This window comes from Lonchura striata, chromosome 28, assembly GCF_050655825.1.
Source record: "Lonchura striata isolate lonStrDom1 chromosome 28, ASM5065582v1, whole genome shotgun sequence".
In the NCBI taxonomy this organism is placed as follows: domain Eukaryota; kingdom Metazoa; phylum Chordata; class Aves; order Passeriformes; family Estrildidae; genus Lonchura; species Lonchura striata.
Genome location: NC_140730.1, coordinates 7,409,131 through 7,423,146, shown reverse-complemented (window position 1 = coordinate 7,423,146; position 14,016 = coordinate 7,409,131). Strand labels below are relative to the sequence as shown.

General features: G+C 39.5%; 1 protein-coding gene across 4 annotated transcripts in view; it reads right to left on the bottom strand.

The window, feature by feature from the left end:
• Positions 1-2,197: 2,197 nt before the first annotated feature.
• RANBP3 (RAN binding protein 3) overlaps positions 2,198-14,016 on the bottom strand; it is a 58,205-nt gene continuing 46,386 nt past the window's right edge. For all 4 annotated transcript variants that reach the window (XM_021528175.4, XM_021528176.4, XM_021528177.4 and 1 more), the window contains 5 exons: positions 13,260-13,384; positions 10,896-11,016; positions 9,179-9,321; positions 7,368-7,551; positions 2,198-6,511 (listed from right to left, as the gene is read on the bottom strand). In XM_021528175.4, coding sequence (XP_021383850.1) covers positions 6,468-6,511; positions 7,368-7,551; positions 9,179-9,321; positions 10,896-11,016; positions 13,260-13,384 — 617 coding nt within the window. In that variant the 3' untranslated portion in view covers positions 2,198-6,467. The remainder of the gene's footprint in view (positions 6,512-7,367; positions 7,552-9,178; positions 9,322-10,895; positions 11,017-13,259; positions 13,385-14,016) is intronic.

The following is a 14,016-nucleotide window of genomic DNA, read 5'->3' as shown; positions in this document are numbered from 1 at the left end:
GCTAATGAGGAGCACCGAAACAACGAGCAGGTAGATCAGGCAGCAAAAATAGAGGTGTCAAAAATAGACTTAGATTGGCACCATAAGGGGGAGTTGTTCCTGGCTCAATGGGCTCATGATGCCTCAGGTCATCAGGGCAGAGATGCCACCTACAAGTGGGCACGAGACCGAGGGGTGGATCTAACCATGGACAGTGTTTCCCAGGTTATCCATGACTGTGAGACGTGTGCTGCCATCAAACAGGCCAAGAGAGTGAAGCCCCTATGGTATGGTGGGCGGTGGTCCAAGTACAAGTATGGGGAGGCCTGGCAGATTGACTATATCACACTGCCCCAGACACGCCAAGGCAAGCGCTACGTGCTGACCATGGTGGAAGCCACCACTGGATGGCTGGAGACTTTCCCTGTACCTCATGCCACTGCCCGGAACACCATCTTAGGCTTGGAAAAGCAAGTCCTGTGGAGACACGGCACCCCTGAGAGAATTGAGTCTGACAACGGCACCCATTTCAAGAACAGCCTTATCAACACCTGGGCCAGAGAACATGGTACGGAATGGATATATCATATTCCCTATCATGCTCCGGCTGCCGGCAAAGTTGAACGGTGCAACGGACTCCTTAAGACTACCCTAAAGGCACTTGGTGGAGGAACATTTAGAAACTGGGAAATTAACCTGGCAAAAGCAACCTGGATGGTCAACACCCGAGGGTCTGTCAATCGAGCTGGCCCTGCCCAGTCAGAACCCTTACACACAGTAGATGGAGATAAGGTCCCTGTAGTACCTATGAAAGGTATCTTAGGGAAAACTGTTTGGATTAATCCCACCTCAGGCAAAGACCAACCCATTTGTGGGATTGTCTTTGCTCAAGGACCTGGTTACACTTGGTGGGTAATGCAGAAAGATAGGGAGACCCACTGTGTACCACAGGGAAACTTGGCCTTAAGTGAGAACTGGGTGTAAGATTTCATTGTGTGCAGATGGAAATAGAATAAGTAGAATAGGGGGTAGATAATGTCCTGGTTTGTAAAATAAGCTTGTATTCTATTTGCCATCTGTTGGAGGTTGGGCAGATTTGTTATTTCTTCCAAGAACAATGGTTTGCTCCGAAGAGGTAATGGTTTGTTAATGGGCCATTGACTGACTCACTTGCAGGGCTGGTAAATGCAACATCATCCCATTGTGAGATGCTCCACCCAGAGGGGGAAGCCAAGCACTCTTTTATTGTATAAGGTGGTACTTTTTTGGAGACAGAGCAGCTCTCTCTCTCTTTATGGGATTCCCAGAGAAGCAGCTCTCTCTCTTTGCGGGATTTCCCAGAGAAGCAGCTCCTTCGGCGGGATTCCCAGAGAAGCGGCTGGAGCGCGGTGAGGCGGCGGCGGCGGAGCTCAGAGGCAGCCCCGGCGCAGAGGAAGACCGGCCCCACTGCCACCAGATCTTCAGAGAAAAGCTATACCCTTCTAAAGATCACCACTTCAGCTGCAATTCATCAGCTACTGCAAGAGGAGCAGCTATCATTTCAACCGGACTGCTACCAACACCCCGAATCCTCAGGTTGTGGACTTTATCACTAGTTTTGTTTGTACTGATTGCATTTGCCTTTTTAAATTGTTAACTAGTTTTCTCCTAGTAAAGAATTGTTACTCCCATTCCCATATCTTTGCCTGAGAGCCTTTTAATTTAAAAATCCTAGTAATTCGGAGGGAGGGGGTTTACCTTCTCCATTGCACAGGAGGCTTTTCGCCCTCCTTCACAGACTCCTGTCTTGTCAAACCAAGACACCATGCAACAGAATTATGAGTGCTCTCAATGACAAATTCAGCTTTTGTATCTTTACAAAAGGATGAGTTTTGGAAAGGAGTCCTTGAAAGGAGGTAGCCAAAACAGAGCTCTGAATACTACCTTCAAATGAGAAGGTCTTTTACTTATAAAAATTATCTGTAAGCATTTCTTAATGAGATACCTGTACTTCCACCTAGCAGAAAAGAATCAAGGCTGTCTGATTAAGCAATTCTCTCTTGCACCTGTTTTGGTCTGTGATGATTTCACAGGAGGGGAAAAAAAGAAACCATTACAAAAAAAATTAAACCATCTTTGTAACATTGTCTCTGACAATCTGCTACCCACAGAATGGACTAGAGTTCAACTTAAGCCAGTCAGTGCACAGAAAGACCAAGTAACACTGGGAGAAAAAGCACACAGTGAAAAGTCAGTTTAATAAAATCTTGTATGACAAATTACAGCAATTATCATAACTGGAATTCCTAAAACTAGAGAAGATTGTGGGAAACATGGTAAATTTTGAAATATATAACATGTGTCTAGAAAGTAAATAAACCATTTTCTACACTCACTGGGAGAGCAAGAGACCAGTTCAACTGCAGAATGGGATGTGTTGGGAGCAGTCATTTAATAGCAGTAATACCCAAGCAATGGCATCAATTGATTTTCAGAGAACAGAGAGAAGCCATTACAAAGCTGGACATTTTTTATTCCTACAGGCTTCTAACAATCTGGTCACCTCCCACCCTAGTTCTCATGCAGAATGGCTGAGGACTCATTTATTCATTAAATCATTTCCTGCCCTGTCTTCTCTAAAGCAATGCACTGGGAACTGGACTACAAAAAGATGTTGTAATGACAACATTCTCTTACCTTAATGTTTGTGTTTCGTGTGGGTGCCATTTTTTTTCATTTTATGGATACGAAACTTAGTTCTGGTTTCAGTGACATCACAATTCTAACAACATTTTCATGGAATCATAGAGCTTGATGAGTTGGAAGGGACCCAGCAGGATTATCAAATCCAGCTCCTGGCCCTGCACAGGGCACCCCACCCTATGACTGAGAGCACTGTCCAAATGCTTCTTGAATTCAGGTTTGGTGCTGTGACCACTGCCCTGAGGAGCCCATCTCAATTCTAAAATCACCCTCTGGGTGAAAATCTTCCTGATATCCAAGCTAAACCTCACCTGACGCAGCTCCGTGCTGTTTCCTCAAGCTCTCTCATTGATCATGAGAGTGTACAGACCTGCCCCTAACGTCCCATCATGAGGAGGCTGAAGACTGCACTGAGATCTCCCCTTAGTCTCCTCTTCTCCAGGCTGAACAAACCAAGTGCCCTCAGCAGCTCTTCATTCAACTTCCCCTCTAGACCCTTCCCCATCCTTGTGGCCTTTCTTTGGACACTCCTCTATTAGCTTAATTTCTTTTTTATACTGTGGTGCCCAAAACTGCCCCTAAAACTCAAGATGAAGCTGCCCCAGTGCAGAGCAGAGAGACACAATCCCCTCCCTCACCCAGTTGGCCTGATGCCCCCCATCAGGGGCACATGGCTGGCCCTTCTGGTTGCCAGAGTACACTGTTGAGTCATCAGCAAGTATGTTCAACTTTACTACACTCTTCAGTATTTTTTTTCCACTTGGAAACATGAAAGGCTGTGCCTGTATGAGTCAGCAGCCAACAGGATATACAGGAGTTGTCAACACCACACAAAAGTGAACAAGAGGCCTAAGGGAAAAGATGGAGCACAAGCATGATCAACAGGAAGACTGCTGTAAGGCAGCAGAGCTGGTCACCATTACCCTCTCCACGAACAGCCACTGCTCGGTACAGGAAACACAATGCAGGGCTCAAGGTGTTTTGTTTGCTTGCTTGCCGGCACAGGTTTTAATGTAATTCCCATGTACATTTTGATATGACAGTCTTACATATATCTTTCAAGACATATGGGCATTATCTGATTTTGCCTGTCACTAGCTTACTAAGGGTTAAGCAGAGAGCTAAGTCAGGGTTTTGCTTTGGCTAACTGTCTCTTGCTGGGCAGGGCCTGAACTCAACCCATTGCCAATTCTGTCAGGATGCACAGCAACATTTCTGCCCTCACTATAAACATTTATGCAAAGCTTCTAGCTAAAAATAAAATCCACATCAGTAAATAGTTGCCGATATTTTAGAAAGCTGTATGTTATTGTGTACCATCAAGCCCCAAAGCAAGCATGCTTACTCAATATTTCTGAATCTTCATGCACCATCAATTGCATTTTAGGTAAAACACTTCAAAGTGAGACTCAGCATGGGCACCATAGAGGCTGGTCCAGGAAATAATGCCTGTTTTCACAGAAGTAGACTGTGCGGGCTAAGACACCATATTAATTTTCCTTATGAACAAGCTGTTAACAAGAAACAGCTTTATGGAGCAAGAGTTTTTGAAAAGAGTAGTTTAAATCTGAGTATCTCAACAATGTAAAAGATCCCAGATCCAAAATGCAGATCACTTACTTGAAAGTCCCCAGACCTTGTGATGCAGAAACAATTGTGTGGTGGATACTAAGGAATCTGCCATGTTCCTGTTGAAGCATGGCAAGAGTAGGGGGTGCAGCAACAGGTCTGTTCATTGGTAAGAACCGCCATAACCCTAAGGAGGAAAAAAGAAAACCAAAATGCAAGAAGGCATGAGCAGACAATCCAGAGAGATCAAGATGCAGTGGCACAGCTTATCATTAGCCCTTTTCAATTGCCAGAAAAGTAATCACAGATGTTCCTTCAACTGGCTATCAGGAAAAGGGAAAGCACCCTCTGCCACAAGAGCATCAGTCTTCAGTGATGATTAACAACAGAAAACGGGGGAAGACTTGTTCTTGATTGCCAGTGAAAAGTGTGTTCCATTAAAATAAGAGGCAGTATGGACTGTTTTGCTATTTGAATACCAAATTTCAAAGTTGACTTTGTGTTATAACCTGGGTTTCCGTTTTCAATTCATCCTACATCAAATGCTTCTTTCCCTTTCATTTTCTTTTAGGTGATGCATTTTAGATCCTTAACCTACAAAAGAGCAAGCATGCAAGTAAGAAATCATCTATCAGCAAACTATAAAGGAAATAGAAGAATTTGGGGAATTAAAGTGAAAGTGACCTGGTGACTACCAAATTCCAAACTTGCTGGACAAGAACATACTATATGTTCCAGTAAGAAAATAAAACTCAACTTTCACACAAAAGGCTCAAATGATTAAAAAATATCCAAAGGGAAAAAAAAAAAAAGAAAAAAAATTATGGTTACAGTAGGAGTACTTCAGAATTACACACAAAAAACCACATTTTTGCTTTTATTTGTGGTGGAACAGAATACAATAACCTTCAGCCCAAACTACTCAAGGCTGGCAGTATTACCTTTTTCTTCATGCTGCAAGACTTCAGAAAATGGAACAAGGAGAGGAAGGGTTTAGAAGTTAAATTTTCTATTTAAGGCCATTAATTCAACAAGATTTAAAAAAAATGTCCTCAAGTTTAAGCATGAAGAGTTGCATTGACTTCAGTAAGATTATTCACATACAGTTAAGTCACGCAAGTGCTTAAATGGCTTGTTGAATCAAGCCATTAAATGAGAGCTGCTTTATTATATAGATTTATTTTAATGGGTGGCAGCGCTCATTACATGAGCCTATTATTCTTCCAAGGGCTAACAGCTGTTTTGTCATTAACTTTTCTGAAGGTCTAACCTGTATGCCTCCTGCACTTTACTGTAGCCACAGAAACAAAATTTTCTAAGAAAAAATGTATGCAACATCTATTATATATAGTGGCTTAGCTCTCCCTTAAATAGTAACAGAACAGTACAAAACAATAGTTTCACTTTTTCAACACACGAGAGCATCTTATTGAAAAACTAAAATAAAAAAGTCTCACCACAATATAAATCCCCAAAATATAATAATGAAGTGGAAAGAAAAACGGAGTTAGCAAAACGTCCTGCAGACTTTAAAGTCTCTTATCGCATTAAAAAAGCTTTTCTGGTGAACCACAATGTTTTGTTGCTTTCTGTTTACAAATCCACTAGACAGCAAACAATGGTGTCCACATCCACAACCCATGTTGGGATTAAAAGGTAAAAACATAACCTGCCCCATCTACAATCCAAAAAAAATAAAGGAACCCAAAAGGGCAGCCAGTGAGCATAGGAGCTGGTGAGGACTGAGTTTCCCTGCGTAAAGGGGAGTAGGGGTTATAAAAGCAGAATTCAATTTGGAACCACATTGAAAAGTTCTATCTTGGAGACCTGCAAGACATGAACTACTGAAGAAACAGACAAAAGGTCCCAATGAAAAGCTGTAACAAGCTGTAATGTGCCATTTTAATTACAAGGAAGAGGGGAAATGGTTGAGGGTGGTTGCATTTTGTGTTTTTGTTGTTTTGGGGTTGGATTTTTTTTTGTTGTTGTTGTTTTTGCTCATCAATATGATGAGCTTTCAACGTCCCAAACCACATTCAGGTAGTTTCCAAGTCTGCTATTTTTTGTGTGGAATCTACTGATCCAGACCAAAAACCCAAATGAATAGAACAGAGATGCACAGTTCTTAGGTCCTGGAGCTTTCAAAACTGCCTGAAATAATCGCTGGCCTGGGGTATCCAGAGATGCCTGCAAGATGGTGTTTATAGCAGCCTTGCAAGCAGATCAGCTCACATCTGCTATGTGCTGCCAATGTTCTGCCCATCACCTTCATCATTAGGACCTGAAACAATAAAAGTAGTTCTTGGTCATAAGAAATATCTTTTCTTTCTTGCCTTGCAGTAAGAGACTCATCTCAAATAACCTACATAAGTCTCAGATTCAGGTGTTCAATGAGAGAATTCATAGAATTCTTCCTCCCCCACACTGCATATGGCCTTCTCCAGACTAATATTTGTCTACTGTACAATTTTATGTTCTTGACTAATCTAGTTCAGGAATCCCAGCAGCATCCCAAAACCTAAAAGCTCAATTTCAAAGCACTTTAATCTTCCCACTGCTTTTGTTCATATTCATTCCTTTTGTTTTCCCCTTCTGTGAATCAAGATGGAGGACTACCATAGGCTGGATGTTCCCAGCCACAAGAAAGCAAAGCACAGAAGACATCCAAGTTCAGAGTACAAAAGGAAGCCTTCTTCAAACTGAAGACTAGTATTTTTCTTAAATTATGGTCTCCTCATGCACAATAAAAAACATTACACTCTGCCCCTTTGTAAGCCTTCTGCTTTCCAAACAGCTCTCTACTGTAAAGGTCAGTCTGGATGCTGTCTACTGATCCTGAGTCATCTCAGGTTTTATGTGCAACTCCTGGCCATGATGAAGGCCAAAATGAAACTCAGAACCACCCTTAGAAATCCTGTAAGTGATAAAAAGCACAGAAAACCTCTGCTAAATCTGGCATCTCAGAGGCAGCACAGGGGCCTTTTACCAGTTTGGAGAAGCAAGGAGTAGTTGCATTCAAAAAGGAAAGCCATGCAATAGTCCTACTCCATAGACATACACAATGAGCACAGACTTGCTTTAAGAAATGACACAGAAAAAAATGCATGGAAAACAGGAAATACCATTGTCCTTCTTACCACTTCCAACTGATCCTGAAGGTGCAATGACATCATCATCATCACTGTCTTCCTCATTTGACTGTGTTACCTCTGGCTCAGGTGCTACATTCTTGACTTCTTGCTCTTGTTCCACTCTACTGCGCAAGGCCAAGATCCGATGGTGCAATGCAGCATACAATTGCCCTGTATCTTTAGAGCTTGCCTGCATTTTTTAATATTCAGAAATAAGAAAAAGATGCATGGAATTATAATGCAATTAAAACACAGATGACATAATACACACCAGTCATGCCAAATTTCACAATATACTTTTTAGTTTTCTCATAAAGTATTTCTCAAACTGGTCAGATTGGGCTGTGGTACACAGCAGGACATTAGATATAGAGAATTCTGGTGGTAAGAGTATATTCATCTGCTTAGTTCCAACTTTCTCTGGCTAACATACCCAGTATTTGCTGATCTCATATAGCCTTCTTCACATATAAATCACATAGATTTCCTGACACCTCCCAAAAGATTATATTAAAAAGACCTTCAATTAAAATCTTGCAGATTTTTGCTGCCCCGTCAATAATTCAACATCATACATTAGTTAATCATAATCAATCCAACTGTTTCATTAGGCACTGGCATAAAATTTCAGTATGAGATATAATGAGAAAACTCAATGAACAAACAGGCAATTATTCAAAGTTTTTTTTGAACAGTCTCTGTTTCATAGGGAAGCATTTTTGAAAACCTGTCAAATTCTTTCATAAAAAATAGTTTACATCCACCCCATCTGACACTTCAATCTGTCAACTGTATATCAGCAAAATTCTCCTTAAATAAGCTGAAATGAAAAAGTAATTCCAAATAAGATACCTTTTATCAATACTAAAATCAAGAGCTAATAACCTTATGACAGATTAACTCAAAACTTTCAAAACTAGAAAAATATGGAGAAAAATTTATCCAATAATTTTACTTTTTTTCTTTTTCAATGCATATTTGGTATCATTAAGTTCAATTCTGAGACTCCAGATCCCAGCCCTACAAACCTAATGTCACAGGGAAAGCTGGCCATTTGCTGATGCTCTAGATTTCTGATCCCTAGGAACACTAATTCTTTTGCCACATCTTGTGTAAAATCAGTGCAAATCAAAAGAATCTTCTCAGACCTCTCCAATTCTTTTAGTGCTTTAGCAGGCATTAGAGAATGACCTTTCTCCCTTACTGACTGTATGATCAGATCAGTGTTTTAGTAATTCTGATTGCAATTGCCGTTCCCCATTTAGTAAGCACAGAAATCACTTTCACTATCCTGTTTCTGCTTTAATACTCTGTATCAAAGGAAAATCAAAGTTAAAATACGTAAACCTTAAGTACTAATATGATGTTATTGACAGTTTTAGTGTTTCCTTTTCAGTGGGCACCTATTCATCCTCCTGCACTGCAGACAATGATGGTTTTCCTGTGCTGAAACTTCCACTAGATCAAATTTTGGTTAAACTACTGCATAAAATCTATTAAATTATGCCATTTTTTTTAAATCAGAAAAGAATTGGCATGAAACACTATAGTTAGAGTCTCAGTATGTGTGGAACAGATCCCATGACTCTATGGGCAATGCTTTGAGCAACACAGCTTCATAGGGTAGCCTTTGATGTGGCCTTTTGTTCACAACTAGCAAGACTTTTTAGACCAGGAAATCTGCCAAGTGCCTTGTCTTTGGGGCAGGGGTGATTTTAAGACAGTGTGGGGTGCAAAGAAAAATGGAATGCTACCTCAGCTACAGTTTAAGTAAGCACCAACTTGAGTAGGATGGTCAAGACATAAATAGTACTCACTGATATAAGAAAAACTTTAACTCCTTGGTCCTCTGTATCCATGGCGGTGATACGGATACTCTTCTCACTGGCTTTATCGATCTGCATCTGAGCCCAGAGCTTCGTATTTAAGATTAACCTGAGACTCCCCTGAGTCCTCATCACTAAAGCCAAGTTACAAGATCAGTTAGGTGGAAAAAGACACAACAGGAAGCTCAAAACAGTCAATACACTTTTTATTGTACAAAGGTTTCAGTCTTTTTACAAATAAGCCCTCTTAGGCTTTTGTCACAACTGTAAATAAGAAGAATGTAGACTTGTGCTGGTTTTGGCTGAGGTAGAGTTAACTTTCTTTCCAGTCAATGCTATGGAGCTGTATTTTGGGTTTCTGCTGAACGGACAGTTGATAATATAGAGATGTTTTTGTTATTGTTGAGCAGTGCTTGCACAGAGCCAAGGTATTTTCTGCTTTTCATACTACATACACTGATGAGGACAATGGGAGTATGTAATACGTTATGGTCATAGGTTGGAGACAGGTACAACAGAAATTACTGATGATCATGTGACAAATAGCTCGGTTTATTGTTTGGCGTGCCCTTTTATAGGGGGTTCCTGTGCTTGGACAACTGATTGATCAGGGTCTCTGCACTACCTAGCTCCTTGACCAGTGATATGTTTGCATTCAGGATTGAATGGAATTGGCTGGGGTTCTTTGAGTTCAAATTTATCCTATCATTGCTCACCTAGGGACTTTACTTATTTTCTCCAATGAACTAGGCAAGCCGAATTGGATCTCTGTTTATGGCCATATTAATCTGTCCAGCTACATACCAGCTGTGCTGTGACAACTATGTGGGAGGTTAGGGGCAGACACAGCTGGGACAGGTGACCCAAACTGACTAAAGGGATATTCCAGAACAGAAAACACCATGCTCAGGATATAAAGCAGGGGGAAGAGGAGGAAGGGAGGATATTTGGAGTGATGGCGTTTGTCCTCCCAAGTCACCATTACACATGATGGGATCCTGCTGTCCTGGAGATGGATGAACACCTGCTTGCCCACAGTAAGCACTGAATTAATTTGTTTTGCTTTGTTTGCAATTTGAATGCACCGCTTTTGCTTTCTTTATTGAACTGCCTTTATCTCAACCCAGGAGTTTTCTAACTTTTATATACTTCTAATTCTCTCCCTGATCCTGCTGGAGAGAGAGTGAGCAAGCAGCTGCAAGGGGCTTGGCTGTTGGCTGGGCTTAAACTGCAACAAGGTTATTAAAAATTATGAGTCATATCTAAAGCTATTTAGTCTGAAGTCTTATATGTTAATACATTAAAGTTCAGCAGTGGTATCTGAGCAGATAATCTCAGGCTAATGCACATTCCTGCCAGCCTGAACAATCGTACACTATTCAGACTTCCCTCATCACAAGCAACCCATCCAAAGCAGCCAGATCTGAATGATGTTACAATCAATTTCTAGGCAAATATTCTAGTTACTAAACATGGCTTGCTTTTATTGGGGGAAAAAGTAACTGGAACATCTGCCACAATAGAAGGGTATGAAGATACCCTCTTTGGAGGCAGTATTCACTAACTGAAGCAAAAGAAAAGGTCCAAACTGCTACTGAATTGCTGGAGCTAATACAAACTGAAGTGAATGTTGCTGTGTGTCAAGGAAGAACCTTATGAAAATAGCATGGCTGTCATCCAGTATCTCATTTCCCCTGGTTCCTCTTACCCAGTCGAGACTGTAATGTTCCATCATCTGTTGAAGCCATATCATTGAGTCTCAGGAGTCCTCGACCTCTTTCCACCCAAGACTGAGAGCTTTTATCAAATACAAACAGCTTGCACTGAATCTGTAACAGAAAATATCTCTATGGCATAGTGGTTGATTGAAGTAATCATATATTTCTTAGTCACCTACAGTTGATTAAAAAAAATATTCAGATTTCATACTGGAATTTTTAATTGTTCATAGCTGTGGAAACCAAAACAATCATCCTCTCTTTTGCAATAAATTTCTCAAAATATGCTGTCTGCATTCCTCAAGTTTTATTAAAAGAAGCTACATATTCTTGAAGAATAAGAGGGTTCAAGATCAAAACAAGAAGTAATTTTCAGGTAAGATATAAATTTTCACAGAGGAAACTTAATGTCATTCTTTAAAAAGCCTTAGGTACACATTGCAACCCAGCAAATATAATGAAAGCAAAGCAAAATTCTTCCTGTAAGGAAGTAAAGGATGAACAAACATGCCAGCTCATTATCAATTCATTATCAAAGCCTGAACCATACAAAGTCATTAATAACTTAGGGTTCAGAGGTTACAAAATTCAAATATGTGCATTTATTTTTTCCAACAGTAGGAATACTGAAGGATCTTGACCTACAAGCTCCCTTTTTCTTCCATGCCAAACATCTCTACTCTGTATTGCCCTCTCTAATCCAACTTCACTGTTACTGCTGAGGCTTTATACCTCAAACCATCACCCCTCAAGTTCCCCACAGATAAGCATGCACTAAATGCAAAAGATACTTCCATTTTCATTCCCTCAACTTCTTATCTTCTTCACACCAGAACATCTAGCTCTGTATGTTTCTGCAACATTAACATAGTTCTGTCTGTACAAGTCCCACTTGGAATTTTAATGCATTAGATTTCACAAGAAAAAAAAATAATTAAAGTTAGGCAAGATGTCTGTTAAATCACAACATATTTATGCAAGTCAGTCCTCTGTGAAGTATACAACTTTATTAAGTTGTATACTTCATAGAGGACTGACTTGCATGAGTATGTTGTAATTTAAAAACACAACCACCAAAAGTTGTGGTTTTCCTAAGTGAAACAGGATTCTTATCTCTTCCGTTTCTTGTTCAATTATCTGAAGATCCAGACATTTCTGAATTACATAGAAACAGAGATGTACATAGAAACAGAAGAACCACTTAAAGACCATTTATGTGTGGTAAAAAGAAGTCCAAGAAGACCAACATTACAGAGTATAATTTTGTAAGGTAACGCAGGTGTAACTGATGGGCATTAGATACTGATAGTGCAACTGTTTGGTGTCAGAAGAATAGAGCATCATGTCTGTAAGAATAAAAAAGTTATCCTTGAAAATAACACAGTTCAAATGCTGAGAAACAAAATATCTCACGGAAAAAATCAAACTATAATTAGAGGATAAAGAGAGATGGGAAAAAATACATATACCACTTCATTTTATATGAAAACCCTGAAAGTTTTTCTTAAGGATATACTGGAGTTAGAAAGTATATTTAAGTTAATGAATAACTACAATGTTAAATATATCATTATTAAAATCAGCAGTCCAAGTCATGACCAAATATCCTTCTACAACATCACTAATTCAATTAAGTATCTCAAACCAAATTCCTGAGTGTTTGTGATATAGTTTCTGTTTTGCAAGAAACGAGACTACTGGCATAAATAGTTCATTCCAAGTTTTAAAAAAATCTTCTGTAGTACAACAATTGAAGAACTTAAAAATATTTAATTAATTTAATTTTTTTCCAAATAATTGTCTCACAGAAAATAGAAGCTTCTATGTGACAGATTCAGGAAAGTATGCTTAAGATACGCCTGGATGGCTTATATACTAAAATTTATTCAGAAAGAGGAAATTAAAAAACAATGTATAACAAGTTAATAAATAAGGATCTGATATAAATATCTAGAGTTTGCATTTTAACACAAGAAAATACATTAGAGATATAGAGGAAGGCTGAATTGTAGGGAATCAGATGGTATGCATTCACTGGAGATCTGTTACATGGGGCCGTTGGTCAGAGACAGGGACAACACAAAACTCTCAGAGATCCAGGCAACAACAGCAACAGTTTATTATGGAGGCCTGATTATATAGGGGGTTTGAAACTTCCTGGTTTAAACAGCTGATTGGTTGGGATCTCTCTCTGCCCAGATCTCTGGCCAGTGGTGTGCTTGCATCTAAGCTTTAATAGATTTGGCTGAGGGTCCCCTGTATAGATTTAAATCCAGCTTATCTATGGACTTGTTACTGTGACAGACATCCATATGAATCCCCATAAACTCAAAGCTCCTCTATCCATTTCTTACCTGTAACACGTTACTTTCAGCTTCCTCCCCAGTAATCACTTCTACCTTCGCTAATAAACACTTCCTTGCTGTTGCTTTAGTATAGGCTGCTGCAGACTCTGCCAGTGATTCTGAAATATTATTAGCTGAACAACATTTTGAGAGTCTGAGAATTATTAGCATAAAATTTTGTAAGATATACAAAAGTCTAATAGAATTTTGAGACCTTTTGAAATGTATAGAAAACAGCTTAAATAGAACATGTAAAAAAGGACTGATATTTAAAGCAGAAGTTAAAGATTGTCTTTTAATACTTGTTTTACAAGCATAAGGAACAAAATAGATAAATTCTCAAGAAGTTTTGTCCCTACATACAATAGTTCAAAACCTTTGCATGGACACCTGCTTATCTGTAGATGCTCCAGCAATACTGATACTCTTGCCAGCCATACAACTGTGCCTACACATGGACAGTGCATTTAATTTTCCACTTCCATTTGGGCTTGCAGGCAGTTTATTGAAGAAAACCCAGAATTTCCATAATATCTTGACAATCTGAAGTCATAGAATCCAGCAAACAGTTCTGAGTTCAAGCAACATGTGGGGCACCCACTCAATGCAATAATACACATTTGACCCAGAAATTCAGTCACTTGAAATAAAATAGAATTATTTTTAAAAAAAGTTTGCCACATTTCTCCTATGTTTTTTTACCAAGTCCTATTACCAATTCTGTTAATTCCCTCTAATTTTATTCCATTGAAGATACTCTCACAAC